At 50.6% G+C, this 20,890-nt stretch overlaps 1 protein-coding gene and 1 pseudogene across 1 annotated transcript; one reads left to right on the top strand and one right to left on the bottom strand.

Moving 5' to 3' along the window:
- Window positions 1-20,890, bottom strand: part of LOC147084057 (uncharacterized) — a 118,977-nt pseudogene that overhangs the window by 79,253 nt on the left and 18,834 nt on the right.
- On the top strand, window positions 1,122-2,597 carry LOC147084058 (uncharacterized). Its single transcript, XM_085979958.1, has one exon. It carries the CDS (start codon window positions 1,208-1,210, stop codon window positions 2,579-2,581), a length of 1,374 nt encoding a protein of 457 aa, XP_085836084.1. The 5' UTR covers window positions 1,122-1,207; the 3' UTR covers window positions 2,582-2,597.

The following is a 20,890-nucleotide window of genomic DNA, read 5'->3' as shown; positions in this document are numbered from 1 at the left end:
CTCACCAAGGCCCTGTACAACTGCAGCAAGACATCCTTGTTCCTGTACTCGAATCCTCTCGCTATAAAGGCCAACATACCATTTGCCTTCTTAACCGCCTGCTGCACCTGCATGCTTACCTTCAGTGACTGGCGCACAAGGACACCCAGGTCTCGTTGCATTTCCCCTTCTCCCAATCTATTACCGTTCAGATAATAATCTGCCATCCTGTTTTTGCCACCAAAGTGGATAACCTTGCATTCGTTTGGGGGGAAATGAGCATGCGCGGCCCCGCCTCTCCACATTTAAAGGGACTCCCTCCCCCCTCTCGTGTTTTCTTCTGATTAAAGGGACAGTGACAATTCCCCCGGCCACCGCATTTTAGCAAGAATGTGAAAGACCTTGAGAGACAGCCAGTGGCTCCATTGGGAGCACCCTCGTCTCTGAGTCAGAAAGTTGTGGGTTCAAAGTCCCCACTCCAGGGACTCGAGCACATACTAGGCTGACACTCCGGGACAGTGCCGAAGGAGCGCGGCCCTGTCGGAGTGACAGTACTGAGGGAGCACCGCACTGTCGTAGGGGCAGTACTGAGGGAGCGCCACACTGTCGGAAGAGCAGTACTGAGGGAGCGCCGTACTGTCGGAGGGGCAGTACTGAGGGAGCGCCGCACTGTCGGAGAGGCAGTACTGAGGGAGCGCCTCACTGTCGGAGGGGCAGTACTGAGGGAGCGCCGTACTGAGGGAGCGCCGCACTGTGGGAGGGGCAGTACTGAGGGAGCGCCGCACTGTTGGAGGGGCAGTACTGAGGGAGCGCCGCACTGTCGGAGGGACAGTACTGAGGGAATGCCGCACTGTCGGTGATCCGTCTTTCGGATGAGACATTCAGGTGGACATAAACGATCCCACTATTTTGAAGAAGGGCAGGAGAGTTATCCCTGGTGTCCTGGCCATTATTTATCATGCAAATTGGCTGCAGTGTTTCCCACATTACAACAGCGACTACACGTCAAAAAGTACTTCATTGGCTGTAAAACCGTTGATCGTGAAAGGCGCTGTGTAAAGGCCAGTCTTTCTTTATTTTCTCTCCTGTATTTACATTAATTACTTATATAAACTTGTTTTACTGTCTCTTGCAAGGGGAGGAATTGCAGTCGGGCAGCTTAACGCAAACTTCACACGAAGATCTGACAGAGTCACTCGATTCATCAGGACCTGAATATCATCGACATATGGAAGTGGAAAGCAGCAATCAGAATGCGGGCAAACTGCACACGTGTCTTGTGTGTGGACGTGGATTCACCCGAAAGTGCAGCCTGGGGAGGCACAAGTGTAAACAAAGCAAGGAGAATCCGTGCAAATGTCGGGAATGTGGGAAGGGATTCAGTTGCCTTTCCGAGCTGGAGACTCATCAACGCAGTCACTCTGTGAAATGGCCGTTCACTTGCTCCGTGTGCGGGAAGAGATTCACTCATTCAGGCTCCCTGCGGGCACACCAGCGAGTTCACACCGGGGAGAGACCGTTCACCTGCTCCGTGTGCGAGAAGCGATTCACTCAACAATCCGACCTGCTGACACACCAGCGAGTTCACACCGGGGAGAGGCCGTTCACCTGCTCTGAGTGCGGGAAGGGATTCACTCAGTCATCCAACATGCTGACACACCAGCGAGTTCACACTGGGGAGAGGTCGTTCACCTGCTCAGTGTGCGGGAAGGGATTCACTCAACAATCCGCCCTGCAGACACACCAGCGAGTTCACACCGGGGAGAGGCCGTTCACCTGCTCCGAGTGCGGGAAGGGATTCAGTCGTTCATTCTCCCTGCAGACACACCAGCGAGTTCACACCGGGGAGAGGCCATTCACCTGCTCCGTGTGTGGGAAGGGATTCACTCAACAATCCGCCCTGCTGAGACACCGGCAAGTTCACACCGGGGAGAAGCCATTCGCCTGCTCTCACTGTGAAAAGAGGTTTAACCAGTCTTGCCAACTGTTGATACACGAGCGTGTTCACACCGGGGAGAGGCCGTTCACCTGCTCTGTGTGTGGGAAGGGATTCACTCTCTCCTCCACCCTGCTGAGACACCAGCTGGTTCACACTGACGAGAGGCCGTTCTCCTGCTCAGAGTGCGGGAAAGGATTCACTCATCCCTCCTCTCTGCGGCTGCACCAGCGAGTTCACAATGACGAGCGGCCATTCACCTGCTCCGAGTGCGGGAAAGGATTCGCTCGTCCCTCCACCCTGCGGGAACACCAACGAGTTCACACTGACGAGAGGCCGTTCTCCTGCTCCGAGTGCGGGAAAGGATTCACTCGTCCCTCCACTCTGCGGGAACACCAGCTGGTTCACACTGACAAGAGGCCGTTTAAATGTTCCGACTGCGACAAGAGTTTCAAATGCTCAAAGGACCTGAAGATGCATCGACACATCCACAGCGGGGAGAGGCCGTTCAGCTGCTCTCGCTGCGGGAAGAGGTTTAGGCACTCATCCGATCTTCGGAAACACCAGTTCACCCACACCGGGAAGAGGCCGTTCCCCTGCTCAGTGTGTGAAAAGCGATTCACCAGGTCATCTCACCTGCTGAGACACCAGCGAGTTCACACCTGAGCGCACTGGTCCCATTCTGCTGTTAATCACATGAAGGTCTGTTCTGTGTTAATAATGGCAATTACGGGGTCGGGGTGGGGGGGGGGGGGGTGGGGGGCCATTTGAAGATGCTGATAATAACCCCAGTAACTAGGCTGGAGTTTAAGAGGGGTCAGCCTCGGCTCAGTGAGCGACACTCTCACCTCTAGAGTCAGAAGGTCGTGGGTTTGAGTCCCACTCTGGAGACTTGAGCAAGTAATCTTGGCTGACACTCCAGGGCAGTACTGAGGGTGAGCTGCCCTGTCAGAGATGCCATCTTTCGGATGCGATGTTAAACCGCTGCCCCGTCTGCCCTCTCAGCTGGTTGTAAAAGATCCTGTGGCCGCTATTTTGAAAAACGGAAGGGAGAAAGGATCTCGACTTGGAAGATCAGGAAGTAGATGTGAAACTGTAATGTCGCTTGAAATGATTGTAAGACTGAATTTAACTGTGACTGTAATAATTGTGTTTTGTAGGTAACAGAGCGTGGGGAAAAACCAGTACGAATCCAGTATGAGGTGATTTTGGTGGTGCCTCCTGTGTCACTACCACCACAACTACCATGCTTTACGGGTCTAACAGGACCTGTCCCATCAACCAACACGTTTTTAAGTACGAGCTGCACAGTTATGTGGCACAATTCAGACCCGACATTCCCCTATTGGTTGAGGGTTTCAGTGAGCTCATGATACGACTGAACTCCTCCCTAAAGCAGTTTTTATGTTTTGGAGCAAGACAACTGGAGAATAGATATTGAAATTGAAAGCAGAAGGGACAACACACACTGGTGGGATATTGGGCTTAATACATCAGCATGCCCTTAGGCTCGTATTATTTCACACGCTCTGGTTGTTCTCCAACTTGTAATGATTTTGTATTTGAGATATGTAACCCATGCAGTAAAACTTTGAACTATGTAAGATCAGAAGTTTGTTTGAGATCTACCCAGTTAAACACAAATGTCACAAGGTAGGGAGTCAAAAATTGTTAGGACTTATAAGACAACATAGGGACAAACATGGAAATTCCTCATTGGATTAGGATAATTTCCCATGTACTGGTCATATCCCAACTTGTAGTAATGATGTGCTTACTATTCTACACCTGCTACCTGAAACACCTAAAGTCCAATGCCCAATCACATTTAAATATGATCACAGCCCAGAACATGTTAGAGTTACATAAACGGAAGAAAAATAATCCATATGTAAGATTTTAGTTTTGAGGGGTCGGCAAATGCCTCGCCCTCAAGGTAGGGATATGTAGGATAGGGTGTACCTGTAGGATTTAGTAAACATTATTAAGATTCGATAACCATTCTAATATAACTATAATATGTGAAATTGTATGTTAAGATCCTAAAAGCCTGTATAAAATGGAGAATGACTGAGAGCAAAGCAGGATGGGATAATGCCAACTTGACTAAAAACCTCTGTTTAAAATGACTGAAGCAATGGAATGTTGTGCTAAGTTTATGGAGACGAGGAATTCAGCAATATTATGTTTAAAGAGATAAAAACTAGAGAGATAGATAAGAGTTGGAGACGTCCTTCATTGGTCCAGCTATAGGATGGACAGACTGTTTGTCAACATTCTAGGAAGTGTTCTGTGAAAAGTGAAGATCTGAGATAAGGGTACTTTGTAATGTAGAGAGAAAAAGTCAGAAGGATCAAACAAGGTCATAAGATGGGTAACGATGGAGCAAGACTTTTTACCAGGTGTTAGAGGGTTAATTACTGCCACGTAGGCAAAACGAGATGGGAAAAGGGGTATAAAGATACAGGTTTTGAACATCGAAAGCGCGCACCGTGTAACCAGAGATTGATAGGAGCTTCGGTCAACAGAACACAGCAAGATCCCAAGGAAGCGCGTATGGGTCAACGGAACACAGCAAGATACATCAGGAGACTTGCGCCGCAGACACTCGGAAGGAACGCCGGGGTTTGAACGGACAGACTGTGACTATCTTCTTGTTAAGTACTACTTCTTTGTACCGGATGTTTAATGCTTAATAAACCTGTTTTATTGATATATACAATATACCTGGACCCAGAGTGGTTTGTGTAGTCATGGACTGTTTTACTGATACACAATATACCTGTACCCAGAGTGGTTTGTGTAGTCACGGACTGTTTTACTGATACACAATATACCTGGACCCAGAGTGGTTTGTGTAGTCACGGACTGTTTTACTGATACACAATATACCTGTACCCAGAGTGGTTTGTGTTGTCACGGACTGTTTTACTGATACACAATATACCTGTACCCAGAGTGGTTTGTGTAGTCACGGACTGTTTTACTGATACACAATATACCTGTACCCAGAGTGGTTTGTGTAGTCACAGACTGTTTTACTGATACACAATATACCTGTACCCAGAGTGGTTTGTGTAGTCACGGACTGTTTTACTGATACACAGTATACCTGTACCCAGAGTGGTTTGTGTAGTCACGGACTGTTTTACTGATACACAATATACCTGTACCCAGAGTGGTTTGTGTAGTCACGGACTCTTTTACTGATACACAATATACCTGGACCCAGAGTGGTTTGTGTAGTCACGGACTGTTTTACTGATACACAATATACCTGTACCCAGAGCGGTTTGTGTAGTCACGGACTGTTTTACTGATATACAATATACCTGGACCCAGAGTGGTTTGTGTAGTCACGGACTGTTTTACTGATATACAATATACCTGTACCCAGAGTGGTTTGTGTAGTCAAGGACTGTTTTACTGATACACAATATACCTGTACCCAGAGTGGTTTGTGTAGTCACGGACTGTTTTACTGATACACAATATACCTGGACCCAGAGTGGTTTGTGTAGTCACGGACTGTTTTACTGATACACAATATACCTGGACCCAGAGTGGTTTGTGTAGTCACGGACTGTTTTACTGATACACAATATACCTGGACCCAGAGTGGTTTGTGTAGTCATGGACTGTTTTACTGATACACAATATACCTGGACCCAGAGTGGTTTGTGTAGTCACGGAATGTTTTACTGATACACAATATACCTGGACCCAGAGTGGTTTGTGTAGTCACTGACTGTTTTACTGATACACAATATACCTGTACCCAGAGTGGTTTGTGTAGTCACGGACTGTTTTACTGATACACAATATACCTGGACCCAGAGAGGTTTGTGTAGTCACGGACTGTTTTACTGATACACAATATACCTGGACCCAGAGTGGTTTGTGTAGTCACGGACTGTTTTACTGATACACAATATACCTGGACCCAGAGTGGTTTGTGTAGTCACGGACTGTTTTACTGATACACAATATACCTGGACCCAGAGTGGTTTGTGTAGTCACGGACTGTTTTACTGATATACAATATACCTGTACCCAGAGTGGTTTGTGTAGTCAAGGACTGTTTTACTGATACACAATATACCTGTACCCAGAGTGGTTTGTGTAGTCACGGACTGTTTTACTGATACACAATATACCTGGACCCAGAGTGGTTTGTGTAGTCACGGACTGTTTTACTGATACACAATATACCTGGACCCAGAGTGGTTTGTGTAGTCACGGACTGTTTTACTGATACACAATATACCTGGACCCAGAGTGGTTTGTGTAGTCATGGACTGTTTTACTGATACACAATATACCTGGACCCAGAGTGGTTTGTGTAGTCACGGAATGTTTTACTGATACACAATATACCTGTACCCAGAGTGGTTTGTGTAGTCACTGACTGTTTTACTGATACACAATATACCTGTACCCATAGTGGTTTGTGTAGTCACGGACTGTTTTACTGATACACAATATACCTGGACCCAGAGAGGTTTGTGTAGTCACGGACTGTTTTACTGATACACAATATACCTGGACCCAGAGTGGTTTGTGTAGTCACGGACTGTTTTACTGATACACAATATACCTGGACCCAGAGTGGTTTGTGTAGTCACGGACTGTTCTACTGATACACAATATACCTGTACCCAGAGTGGTTTGTGTAGTCACGGACTGTTTTACTGATACACAATATACCTGTACCCAGAGTGGTTTGTGTAGTCACGGACTGTTTTACTGATACACAATATACCTGGACCCAGAGTGGTTTGTGTAGTCAGGGACACATTATTGTAAGAGCTTTTGAAAGCTACATCAGTCATCGGGAAAATGCTGGAATCCATTGTTAAGGAAGTGGTATCAAGTCACTTAGAAAATCATAACATGATTAGGCAGAGTCAACATGGTTTTATGAAAAGGAAATCGTGTTTGACAAATTTATTAGAGTTTTTTGAGGATGTAACTAGCAGGGTAGATAGAGGGGAACCAGTGGATGTAGTATATTTGGATTTCCAAAACGCTTTTGATAAGGTGCCACATAAAAGGTTATTACACAAGATTAGGGCTCATGGGGTTGGGGGTAATATAGTAGCATGGATAGAGGATTGGTTAATGGACTGAAAACAGAGAGCAGGGATAAACAGATCTTTTTCAGGTTGGCAGGCTGTATCTAGTGGGGTGCCGCGTGGATCAGTGTTGGGGCCTCAGCTATTTACAATCTATATTAATGACCCAGATGAAGGGACCGAGTGTAATGTATCCAAGTTTGCTAATGATACAAAGCTAGGTGGGACAGTAAGCTGTGAGGAGCCTTTGGACCTTCTGCCAATCACCTTAAATCTGTGTCCTCTGGTTCTCGAGCCTTCCGCCAATGGGAACAGTTTCTCTCTATCTACTCTGTCCAGACCCCCTCACGATTTTGAACACCTCCATCAAATCTCCTCTCAACCTTCTCTGCTCTAATGAGAACAACCCCAGCTCCTCCTGTCTCTCCACATAAATGAAGTCCCTCATCCCTGGTACCATTCTGGTCAATCTCCCCTTAACCTTCTCTGCTCGAAGGAGAACAACCCCAGCTTCTCCAGTCTCTCCACATAACTGAAGTCCCTCATTCCTGGAACCATTCTGGTAAATCTTTTCTGCAGCCTCTTTAAGGCCTTCACATCCTTCCTAAAGTGCGGTGCCCAGAATTGGACACAATAAGAAAGAAAGACTTGCATTTATAAGAACATAAGAAATAGAAGCAGGAGTCGGCCATTCGGCCCCTTGAGCCTGCTCCGCCATTCAATGAGATCATGGCTGATCTTCTGCCTCAACTCCATTCACCGGCCCTATCGCCATATCCCTTGATGCCCTTACTGGTCAGAAATCTATCGACTTCTGTTTTGAATATACCCAATGACTGAGCCTCCACAGCCCTCTGGGGTGGAGAATTCCAAAGATTCACCACCCTCTGTGAAGAAATTTCTTCCCATCTCAGTCCTGAATGGCCTACCCTTTATTCTGAGGCTGTGGCCCCTGGTTCTGGACTCCCCAGCCAAGGGAAACATTCTCCCAGCATCCACCCTATCAAGCCCTGTAATAATTTTGTATGCTTCAATGAGATCCCCTCTCATTCTTCTGAATTCAAGAGAATACACGTCTAGTTTACTCAATCTCTCCTCATACGACAGTCCCGCCATCCCAGGAATCAATCTCATGAACCTTTGTTGCACTCCCTCTATGGCAAGTTTATCCTTTGTTCGGTAAGGAGACCAAAATTGTACACAGTACTCCAGGTGTGGTCTCACCAAGGCCCTATATAATTGGAGGCAGCGTTGGTGGTACCTCTCCAGTGATTTGAGGTGCACTGGAGAGGTACCACCAACGCTGCCTCCGCAAGATCCTGCAAATTTATTGGCAGGATAGACGCACCAACGCCAGTGTTCTCGCTCAGGCCAACATCCCCAGCATCGAAGTTTTGACCACGCTTGATCAGCTCCGATGGATGGGTCACATCGTCCGCATGCCCGATACGAGACTCCCACAACAAGCGCTCTACTCGGAGCTCCGGCATGGCAAGAGAGCCCCAGGTGGGCAGAGGAAAAGCTTCAAGGACACCCTCAAAGCCTCCTTGAAAAGGTGCAACATCCCCACCGACACCTGGGAATCCCTGGCCCAAGACCGCACAAAGTGGAGGAGAAGCATCCGGGAAGGCGCCGAACACCTCGAGTCTCTCCGCCGGGAGAAAGGGGAAGCCAAACGCAAGGAGCGCAAGGAGCGCACGTCAACCCAAGCACCCCACCCACCCGCCCCTTCAACCACCGTCTGCCCCACCTGTGACAGAGGCTGTCGGTCCGGCATTGGATTCATCAGTCACCTGAGAACTCATTTTTAACGTGTAAGCAAGTCATCCTCGGTTCCGAGGGACTGCCTAAGAAGATATAATTGGAGTAAGACTTCTTTACTCCTGTACTCAAATCCTCTTGTAATGAAGGCCAGCATACCATTTGCCGCCTTAACTGCTTTTCATGACCACTGGACGTCCCAAAGCACTTTACAGCCAATGAAGTACTTTTGAAGTGTAGTCACTGTTGTAATGTGGGAAACGCGGCAGCCAATTTGTACACAGCAAGCTCCCACAAACAGCAATGTGATAATGACCAGATAATCTGCTTTTTCGTCATGTTGATTGAGGGATAAATATTGGGCTCAAAACACCGGGGATAACTTCTTCGAAATAGTGCCACGGGATCTTTTACGTCCACCTGAGGGGCAGACGGGGGCCTCGGTTTAATATCTCATCCGTAAGACAGCACCTCCAACACTGCAGCGCTCCTTCATTACTGCCCCTCCGACAATGCGGCGCTCCCTCAGTACTGCCCCTCCGACAGTGCAACGCTCCCTCAGTACTGCCCCTCCGACAGTGCAACGCTCCCTCAGTACTGCCCCGCCGACAGTGCGGCGCTCCCTCAGCACTGCCCCTCCGACAGTGAGGCCCTCCCTCAGTACTGCCCCTCCGACAGTGCGGCGCTCCCTCAGCACTGCCCCTCCGACAGTGCGGCGCTCCATCAGCACTGCCCCTCCAACAGTGAGACCCTCCCTCAGTACTGCCCCTCCGACAGTCCCGCGCTCCCTCAGTACTGCCCCTCGGACAGTGCGGCGCTCCCTCAGTACTGCCCCTCCGACAGTGCGGCGCTCCCTCAGTACTGCCCCTCTGACAGTGCGGCGCTCCCTCAGCACTGCCCCTCCGACAGTGCAGCGCTCCCTCAGTACTGCCCCTCTGACAGTGCGCCGCTCCCTCAGCACTGTCCCGCTGACAGTGTAACGCTCCCTCAATACTGCCCCTCCGACAGTGCGGAGCTCCCTCAGCACTGCCCCTCCGACAGTGCGGTGCTCCCTCAGTACTGCCCCTCCGACAGTGCGGTGCTCCCTCAGTACTGCCCCAACGACAGTGCGGCGCTCCCTCAGCACTGCCCCTCCGACAGTGCGGCGCTCCCTCAGTACTGCCCCTCCGACAGTGCGGTGCTCCCTCAGTACTGCCCCTCCGACAGTGCAGCGCTCCCTCAGCACTGCCCCTCCGACAGTGCGGCGCTCCCTCAGCACCGCACTGGAGTGTCAGCCTCGCTTTATGTGCTCAAGTCCCTGGAGCGGGATTTGAACCCAGAACCTTCTGACTCTGCTATCCACTGAGCCACAGCTGACTCCAGTCTTTTACACAGTTTCATCATAACTTCCTTGCTTTTGCACTCTACGCCTCTCCTAAAGCAGGGGAGTTATGATGAATTGTTAAACAGTTTTTTTTGCACAGTGACCAAGGATGTCGGTAGGAAACAATTTTGCATTTGAAAGAAGCTTGTATTGTGAAGCTTGTGCCCCTTTGCCAGGCCCGCTGCCTGCGGCCCCTCTCCCAGATTCCAGCCCCAGCTCTGTGCTGACTGAGCTGCTCTCACCTGGGGACAGCGCGTCACAATCGGCCCCAGCGCACCTGAGCTGGAGAGGAGGCCCCGCCCCTTGCCACGCCCCGATTGGTTGGAGGACCAGGCCGCCCAGTGCAGTCCTCCCAGCTCCGCCCGCTCTCTCCCTATTGGTCGGAGCTCCCGTCAGTCACCGACGTGGAGTTGATGACGTGCCCCAGTCCGGCTCCCTGCAGAAGACAAGGGGCTGCGGCCGCTCAATCCGCTCCGCTCGGTGCCGGGAGGGCGCTGGGACGGTGCGGTTTGTATTTTCTTTTTATTTATCTCCCCGCCCGCGCTTCTCTCCGCTATATATAAAAAAAACCTGATAAAACTCACTTTCCGCCAGTGATCCGGACTCTCGCGGTTGCCCGAGCCTTCCCCAGAATGCGAGGCCCTGCGCAGGCGCGGTAGAAGCTCAACTTCGGGAGCGGGGCCTGGCGGCGCATGCGGAGTAGGGGGAGGGGGCGGGGACTGTTCAGAGGGTGAGGATGATTGACAGGGGCCCAGGGTGTGTGCTGAGCATGCGCGGTGCGGGCCGGGCGCCTGTGGAGCAGGAGAGGGCGGGGCCATGAGGTGCATGCGCGGGGCTAGCTGCAACCTTAGAGTCACAAAGGGACCGAGTGTCTTCAAATCTCTCCCCTCCTCTTCCAATTTCCTGTAAAACCAGTTTAATAAAGTCATCACTGAAAGTACATATAAGATAGGACCCGGGCCCAGGGCCTGATTGACGGGAGCTTCTGACCAATAGGGAGCGAGCGGGGCGGGGCTGGAGGAGCGAGCCGGCGGCAGGTCCACCAACCAATCGGGGAGCCCGAGGGGCGGGACTTGCGCCGGCTGATTGGGACAGAGGAGGCTGACGGGAGGTTTAATTTAAATTAATTTAATTTCCCGACTGCTCCAACCGCCCACGCTGCAATGTCACGACGTCGCCGGCGTGCACTGACTGACAGTGAGCTCTCCACCAAAGAGCGAGGGGAGGCGGAGCCTGGAGGACTGACCGAGGGGCTTTGGTCCTCCAACCAATCGCGGCGAAGGAGGAGGCGGGACCTGGGATCGGCCCGCCGCCATTTTGTAAAGCGGCCTGGTCAGAATCTGTGATCCTGGGAAAGTTTATTTTTAACGTTCCTTTCACATTTTACAGCTCAAACTAATTTTATTTTACAGAAGATACTTGTTTTAAACATAGAAACATAGAAGATAGGAGCAGGAGTAGGCCATTCGGCCCCTCGAGCCTGCTCCGCCATTCAATGCGATCATGGCTGATCATAAAAAAAAAGTTTGTTTTTAAATTGATAAAACAGAAACAAGAAACCCTGTGGAGCAAATGGGAGTTAAAATATTTTTTCTCCCTGAATTAATTTTTTAAATATTAATTTTCTGCGTTTTTAATTATTAATTTCAAGCACTTTAAGAGAAATATGGGAGTGGTGGGGGTTCTCTTAAAGGGACAGGCGCTCTCTTTTTCTATGAGATTTTCATTAAAGAGACCGTGTCGCCGTGGATGACCGATTTTAAAGGGACAGCATCTCCCTTTTTATAATGTATATGTAAGAGACTGACATTTAAAGTGGGGCTAATCCCCTGCTCCCCTGAGTGCTTGGTGAGAAATCAGGTGCTGTTTGCTCTCGCCCCCGCCCAATTTTCTGCCAAGGGACAGAAAGCAGAGAGTAGTGGTGAACGGTTTCTTTTCAGACTGGAGGGAGGTAAACAGTGATGTTCCCCAGGGGTCGGTATTAGGTTCAATGTTCCCTCTATTTTTTTGAGGTGCGTGGCCCCTTTAACGGGCTGCACGGCCCATTCAAATTTCCGCGCATGCGCGTTTATTCCATTTATAGGGCGGTGAGCCGGCTGCGCGGGACCTCCAGACCGCTGCGTGGCCGCGCAACTTAACGTGAACATTGATTCGGACCACTGCTTTTTTTGATATATATTAATGACCTGGACTTGGGGATCCAGGGCAAAATTTCAAAATTTACAGATGACATGAAACTCGGAAATATAGCAAACAATGAGGCTAGTAACAGACTTCAGGAGGATGTAGCCAGACTGGTGAAATGGGCAGAAACGTGGCAGATTAAATTTAATGTAGAGAAGTGTGAAGTGATTCATTTTGGTAGGAAGAATGAGGAGAGGCAATATAAACTAAATGGTCCAGTTTTAAAGAGGGTGCAGGAACAGAGAGGCCTCGGGGTGTATGTACACAAATCTTAGAAGGTGGCAGGACAAGTTGAGAAGGCTGTTAAAAAAGCATACAGGATCCTTGACTTTATTAATAGAGGAATAGAGTACAAAAGCAAGCAAGTTATGCTAAGCCTTTATTAAACACTGGCTAGGCTTCCGCTGGGCACCACACTTTAGGAAGGATGTCAAGGCCTTAGAGAGGGTGCCGAAGAAATTTACTAGAATGGGACCAGGGATGAGGGACTTGAGTTGCGTGGAGAGACGGGAGAAGCTGGGGTTGTTCTCCTTAAGCAAAGAAGATTAAGAGGAGATTTGATAGAGTTGTTCAAAATCAGGATGGATTTTGAGAGAGTAAATAAGGAGAAACCGTTTCCAATGGCTGAAGGGACAGAAACCAGATTTAAGGCGACTGGCAAAAGAACCAGAGGTGACATGAGGAAACAGATTTTTACACCAAGTTGTTGTGATCTGGAATGCACTGCCTGAAAGGGCGGTGGAAGCAGATTCGATATTATAATTCAAAAGAGATTGAGATAAATACTTGAAGGGAAAACATTTACAGGGCTTTGGGGAAAGAGCAGGGGGAGTGGGATTAATTGGATCGCTCTTTCAAAGAGCCGGCACAGACACGATGGGCCGAATGGCCTCCTTCTGTGCTGTATCATTCTATGATGCTGTTCTACACAGACACACACACATACAGTCAGACAGACACACAGACACAGATACTCACTAAAATACAGTCAGACACATACTCACATTTTTTCTGCATGAACTTTTATTATTAATTTCAAAGACTTTACGAAAAAGGTGGGAGTGGTGGGCGGAGGGCTCTTAAAGGGACAGGGACACTTCTTTCCAGTGTGATTTTCATTAAAGGGTCCGAGTACTTCCTTGCCTGTGGAGGACCAATTTTAAAAGGACAGACTCTTGAAATCAGGTGCTGTCTGCGTGTGAACCACCTCCTCCCAATTTCCTGCCAAGCGATCCCTGCGGGCACCACTCCACTCTAGGAGTGGCTCCTAGAATCATACAGCACAGAAGGAGGCCATTCAGCCCATTGTGCCTGTGCCGGCTCTTTGAAAGAGCTCTCCATTTAGTCCCACTCCTCTGCTCTGTCCCCATAGCCCTGAAAATGTTTCCCCTTCAAGTATTTATCCAATTCCCCAGTGAACGTTATTATTGACTCTGCTTCCACCGCCCTTTCAGGCAGCGCATTCCAGATCACAACAACTCGCTGCGTCAATAAAATTCTCCTCACCTCGCCTCTGGTTCTTTTGTCAATGACCTTATATCTGTGTCCTCTGGTTACCGACCCTCCTGCCACTGGAAACAGTTTCTCCTTATAAGCTACAGCTATACAAAGCCCTGGTTAGACCCCAGAGAGTCATAACGGCACAACAGGAGGCCATTCGGCCCATCAAGTCCGAGCCGGCTCTCTGTAGAGCAATCCAGTCAGTCCCATTCCCCCGCTCTATCCCCGTAGCCCTGCAAGTTTATTTCCCTCAAGTGCCTATCCAGTCTCCCCTTGAAAACATTGAGTGTCTCCGCTTCCACCACTTCCGTCGGCAGCGAGTTCCAGGTCCTCACCACTCGCTGCGCAAAAAAGTTTTTCCTCACGTCCAACCTGTATCTCTTGCCCAAAACCTTAAATCTGTGTCTCCTAGTCCTTGTACCATCAACTAGTGGGAACAGCCTTTCCCCGTCTAGCCTATCCAAACCCGCCATAATCTTGTACACCTCTATCAAATCACCCCTCAAATTCCTTTGCTCTAATGAAAACAAATCCAGCTTCTCCAACCTGTCCTTGTAGCTAAGATCCCCCATTCCTGGAACCATTCTGGTAAATCTCCTCTGCACTCTCTCAAGGGCCTTCACATCCTTCCTAAAGTGTGGTGACCAGAACTGGACGCAATACTCCAGTTGCGGCCTAACCAGCGCTTTATAAAGGTTCAGCATAACTTCTCTACTTTTGTACTCAATACCTCTATTTATGAAGCCCAAGATCCCATATGCTTTGTTAACCACTCTCTCAATATGTCCTGCCACCTTCAGGGACCTACACACATTAACTCCCAGGAACTCCCTGGAGCACTGCGTACAGTTCTGGGCACCGCACCTCAGAAAGGATATACTGACCTTGGAAGGAGTGCAGCACAGATTCACCAGGATGTTACCCGGGCTCCAAGGGTTAGATTATGAGGAGAGATTACATAAACTAGGCTTGTGTTCCCTGGAATCTAAAAGGTTAAGGAGTGATTGAGGATTTTAGGATTTTGAAAGGAATTGGTAGAGTAGATAGAGAGAAACTTCTTCTGCCGGTGGGGCAGTCGAGGACAAGGGGACATTACCTTAAAATCAGAGCCAGGCCATTCAGGAGAGAAGTTGGGAAACACTTCTTCACACAAAGGGTGGTAGAAGTGTGGAACCCTCTCCCACAGAAAGCAGTCGATGCCAGCTCAATTAATCATTTTAAATCCCAGAGCGATAGATTTTTGCTAGACAAGGGAGCAAAAGGATATGGAGCCAAGGCAGGTGGGTGGTGTTTAGACACAGATCGGCCATGATCTCATTGAATGGCGGAACAGGCTGGAGGGGCTGAATGGCCTCCTCCTGTTCCCATGCTCCTATTTACTCTATCAAAACCCTTCATGTTTTGAACACCTCCATTAAATCTCCGCTGCACCTTCTCTGCTCCAAGGAGAACAATCCCAGCTGCTCCAGTCTCTCCACGTAACTGAAATCCTCTGTGTATTTGTCGTGGGGCAGCAGGCTATAGCAAACAGCTTTCTTAAGAACATAAGAAATAGGAGCAGGAGCAGGCCATTCGGCCCTTCGAGCCTGCTCCGCCATTCAATAAGATCATGGCTGATCTTCTACCTCATCCCCACCTTCCCGCCCGATCCCCATAATCCCTTGATTCCCCATGAGTCCAAAAATCTATCGATCTCAGCCTTGATTATACTCAATGACTGAGCCTCCACAGCCCTCTGGGGCAGAGAATTCCAAAGATTCACCACCCTCTGAGTGAAGAAATTTCTCCTCATCTCAGTCCTAAATGGCCGACCCCTTATTCTGAGACTGTGACCCCTGGTTCGAGACTCCCCAGCCAGGGGAAACAGTCTCCCAGCATCTACCCTGTCAAGCCCTGTAAGAATTGTAGATGTTTCAATGACATCACCTCTCATTCTTCAAAATTCCTGGGAATATAGGCCCAGTCTCCTCAATCTCTCCTCACAGGACAATCCCCCCATCCCAGGAATCAGTCTGGTGAACCTTCGTTGCACTCCCTCTAAGGCAAGTATATCCTTCCTTAGGTAAGGAGACCAAAACTGTCCACAATACTCCAGGTGTGGTCTCACCAAGGCCCTGTATAATTGCAGTAAGACTTTACTCTTATACTCCAATCCTCTTGTAATAAAGACTAACGTACCACTTGCTTTCCTAATTGCTTGCTGCACCTGCATGTTAACTTTCAGTGCCTGGTGTACAAGGACACCCAGGTCCCTCTGAACACCAACATTTCCCAATCTCTCACCATTTAAAAAATACTCTGCTATTCTATTTTTCCTACCAAAGAGGGTTGGAGTATAAAAGCAGGGAAGTCCGGCTACAACTGTACAGGGTATTGGTGAGACCACACCTGGAGTACTGCGTACAGTTTTGGTCTCCGTATTTAAGGAAGGATATACTTGCATTGGAGGCAGTTCAGAGACGATTCACTGGGTTAATTCCAGAGATGAGGGGGTTGACTTATGAGGAAAGGTTGCGCAGGTTGGGCCTATACTCATTGGAATTTAGAAGAATGAGAGGTGATTTTATTGAAACATATAAGATACTGAGGGGGCTCGACAGGGTGGATGCAGAGAGGATGTTTCCCCTCGTGGGGAAATCTAGAACTCGGGGGCACAGTTTCAGAATAAAGGGTCACCCTTTTAGAACTGAGATGAGGAGGAATTTCTTCTCTCAGAGGGTCGTAAATCTGTGGGATTCTCTGCCCCAGAGAGCTGTGGAGGCTGGGTCATTAAATACATTTAAGGTGGAGATCGACAGTGTGGTAAACCACTGTTATACCTGCCTGTGGGTGTGTTTGTATTCCACTGTGTACATGTCTGTACATGCCTCGGCTGACTCCTCCCACGAGTCCAGGTATAAAGGTGACTGCTCCACAGTCCCTCTGTATTCTGGACTGGTCGACCACTCGAGGCACACCTTCATTTTCTTGTTAATAAAAGCCTGTTAGTTACTCGCTTAACCTCAGTCTTTTGAGTAATTGATAGCGCATCAATTTTATTAACAAGATTTTTTTATAATGGAGAAGATCCTCACACCAGCATGCCTGGACTTAGACCATCGGGAGGCGGACGCATCCACCAAGTTTGCTCACCGGCTTAAGTGCTTTGAAAAATTCCTGATCGCCTCCGCTGCAACGGTCAAATCGGATGAGGACAAACTGGATGTCCTGATCTCCAAAGTGAACCACCGAGCGTACTCGGTCATCCAGGACGCGACCTCATACACGGCTGCTCTCAAGCTCCTCAAGGACCAGTACACGCGCCCAGTGAACGAGGTGTACGCCAGGCACCTCCTGGGGAGTCGTAAACAACAACCTGGGGAATCGACCGAAGAATACCTTCAGGCACTGTCTGTGCTTGGCCGGGCCTGTGGTTGTAAGGATGTAAAGGCCGCCGTGTACACAGAGGAACTTATCCAGGATGCTTTTGTGGCGGGCCACAGGTCCAATTACACCCGACAGCGACTGTTGGAGCAGAGTGACCTCGACCTCAACAAGGCCTCTGAACTCGTACTATCATTGGACGCAGCCTACCGGGGCATGGATGCCTACTCCTCTGCACCGTGGACGCCGCGGGGAACGACAGCCTGGGACACGGTAGGACCGTCTCATAGCGCCGTGCCACCCCAGCCACGGCCCAACTACCGCAGCAGTGTCCCAAGGCCAGAAATGCTACTTCTGTGGCCAGGCTAAACACCCCAGAGCGCGCTGCCCGGCGAAAAATGCGATCTGCTCGGGCTGCGGGAAGAAGGGACACTACGCCAGTGTCTGCAGGGCCAAAGCCACCCCGAACCCCAGCAGCGCCGCGTGTGGGCCGTGCGGGCCGCCATCTTGGGCCTCCCCAGCCATGTGCAAACCACCGGAACAGCAGCCATTTTGGATGCCTCCAGCCACATGGGGATCATGGACGCCGCCATCTTGGACACCAGCCGGGACGCAGCAGGCCCCCAACACCACCTCATCTGATACCCGCAGCGACACACCGACCCCTACGCTGGCCTCCGTTACGCTGGACCAAGCGAGACCGCACCAACTGGCCCGGTCCACAATGGACATTAAGGTAAATGGTCACGAAACAACCTGCCTTTTTGACTCTGGGAGCACGGAGAGCTTCATCCACCCCGACACGGTGCGGCGTTGCTCTCTCCCAGTCCTGCCTGCGCACCAGCGGATTTCTATGGCCTCCGAGTCCCAGTCGGCGGACATTGGCGGCTACTGCGTGGTGACACTCTTAGTAGACGGGACTGTGTACGATAATTTTAAACTTCTGGTCCTGCCCCACCTCTGCGCTGCCGTTCTACTGGGGTTAGATTTTCAGTGCCACCTTAAAAGTGTTACGATGGCGTACGGTGGACCCCTCCCCCCACTCACAGTCCGCAGCCAGCAGCTTCCAAATTGCCCGCCGCGCACCAGGTGCAACCTCTCCACACTCAGAGTCACCCCCCACCCCCAACTGTTTGCTAACCTCACCCCCGACTGTAAGCCCATCGCCACAAAGAGCAGGCGATACAGTGCCGGGGACAGGGTTTTCATTAAAACCGAAGTGGAGCGGCTCCTGAAGGAGGGGATTATTGAGGGCAGCACCAGCCCCTGGCGAGCCCAGGTTGTGGTTGTTAAGACCGGCGAGAAGCAGCGCCTGGTCATCGACTACAGCCAGACAATAAATCGCTACACCCTGCTGGACGCTTACCCACTCCCCCGCATAGCTGATATGGTCAACCAGATCGTGCAGTACTGCGTCTTCTCGACCATTGACCTGAAATCAGCGTACCACCAGCTCCCTATCCACCCTGAGGACCACCAGTATACTGCCTTTGAGGCAAACGGCCGCCTCTATCACTTCCTTAGGGTTCCCTTTGGCATCACCAACGGGGTCTCTGTCTTCCAAAGGGAGATGGACCGGATGGTCGATCAAAATGCGTTGCAGGCCACTTTCCCATATCTGGACAATGTGACCATCTGCGGCCATGACTTGCAGGACCATGACGCAAACCTCAAAAAATTCCTCTGCACCGCCCAACTCCTGAACCTGATGTATAACAAGGAGAAGTGCATATTCCGCACAACCCGCCTCGCCATCCTTGGCTGTGTTGTGGAACACGGAGTCATCGGTCCCGACCCCGACCGGATGCGTCCCCTTATGGAACTCCCACTGCCCCACTGCCTCAAGGCCCTGAAGATGTGCCTAGGGTTTTTCTCCTATTACGCCCAGTGGGTCCCCTACTATGCGGACAAGGCCCGTCCGCTGATCAAGTCCACCTCTTTTCCCTTGACGGCAGAGGCCCGCTTAGCCTTCCACCGTATCAAGGAAGACATTGCCAAAGCCACCATGCATGCAGTGGACGAATCCATCCCCTTCCAGGTGGAAAGCGACGCGTCCGACTTTGCCCTGGCCGCTACCCTTAATCAGGCGGGGAGACCCGTGGCTGCCTTTTCACGAACCCTCCAGGGCCCGGAGACCAGACACTCCACTGTTGAGAAGGAGGCCCAGGCTATTGTGGAGGCTGTGCGTCATTGGAGGCACTACCTGGCCGGAAAACGATTTACCCTGCTCACTGACCAGCGTTCAGTTGCTTTTATGTTTAACAACAAGCAGAGGGGCAAAATCAAAAACGACAAGATCTTGAGGTGGAGAACCGAACTTTCCATCTACAATTACGAGATCTTGTACCGGCCCGGGAAGCTAAATGAACCCCCGGATGCTCTATCGCATGGCACCTGCGCCAGCGCGCAGATCGATAGACTGCGGGCCCTCCACAATGACCTCTGCCACCCGGGGGTCACCAGGTTCTTCCACTTCATCAAGGCCCGCAACCTGCCTTACTCCATTGAGGAGGTCAGGACCATGACCAGGAACTGCCAAGTCTGCACTGAGTGCAAACCGCACTTTTATAGACCAGACAGGGCTCACCTGATAAAAGCCACTCGCCCCTTCGAACGCCTGTGCGTCGATTTTAAAGGGCCTCTCCCCTCCTCCGACCACAATGTGTACTTCCTCAACATCATTGACGAGTACTCCCATTTCCCGTTCGCCATCCCCTGCCCGGACATGACCAGTGCCACGGTCATTAAATGTCTGAACGACCTCTTCACCCTGTTCGGTTTCCCCAGCTATATCCATAGCGACCGGGGCTCATCGTTTATGAGCAACGAACTCCGCCAGTACCTTCTCGCTAGGGGTATTGCCACAAGCAGGACCACCAGTTACAACCCCCGGGGGAACGGACAGGTGGAAAGAGAGAATGCGACAGTTTGGAAGGCCGCCCTGCTAGCCTTAAAGTCTAGGGGCCTTCCAACCTCCCGCTGGCAGGATCTGCTCCCCGATGCGCTCCACTCTATTCGGTCACTGCTCTGCACTGCCACTAACGCCACCCCTCATGAGAAAATGTTTGTCTTCCCAAGGAAGTCCACATTGGGGACACCGCTACCGCCATGGCTGACGTCCCCAGGGCCGGTCCCACTGAGAAGACACGTGAGGACCCATAAAACGGACCCCCTGGTCGAGAGGGTCAACCTCCTCCACGCCAACCCCCAGTATGCTTACATTGCGTACCCGGACGGGCGGGAGGACACAGTCTCCATACGAGACCTCGCACCCTCGGAGGCCCCAGTAACCCACTACCCACTACCACCCCCCCCCCATGATCCAATATCCAACCCCAGCAGACGGCACGCCTGGGCCCCGCGACCCGCTCGACACCCACGAGGACTACACACCAGTGCCCCAGCCTACGCGGGACTCGACGCCGGAAGCTTCACTACCCCTGCCGTCGCCACGTCGATCACAGCGGCAGACAAAACCTCTGGAGAGACTCCAATACACAAACTTTTAATACACTTCACCCCGCCGGCCTCATTTTTAAACAAGGGGTGAATGTGGTAAACCACTGTTTGTATTCCACTGTGTACATGTCTGTACATGCCTCGCCTGACTCCTCCCACGAGTCCAGGTATAAAGGTGACTGCTCCACAGTCCCTCTGTATTCTGGACTGGTCGACCACTCGAGGCACACCTTCATTCTCTTGTTAATAAAAGCCTGTTAGTTACTCGCT

Source organism: Somniosus microcephalus, unplaced genomic scaffold (genome assembly GCF_052327205.1).
Source record: "Somniosus microcephalus isolate GS21.2 unplaced genomic scaffold, FLI_Smic_1.0 scaffold4, whole genome shotgun sequence".
Lineage (NCBI taxonomy): Eukaryota > Metazoa > Chordata > Chondrichthyes > Squaliformes > Somniosidae > Somniosus > Somniosus microcephalus.
The sequence above is the reverse complement of the archived record's forward strand: the minus strand, read 5'-3'. Positions and strand labels throughout refer to the sequence as shown.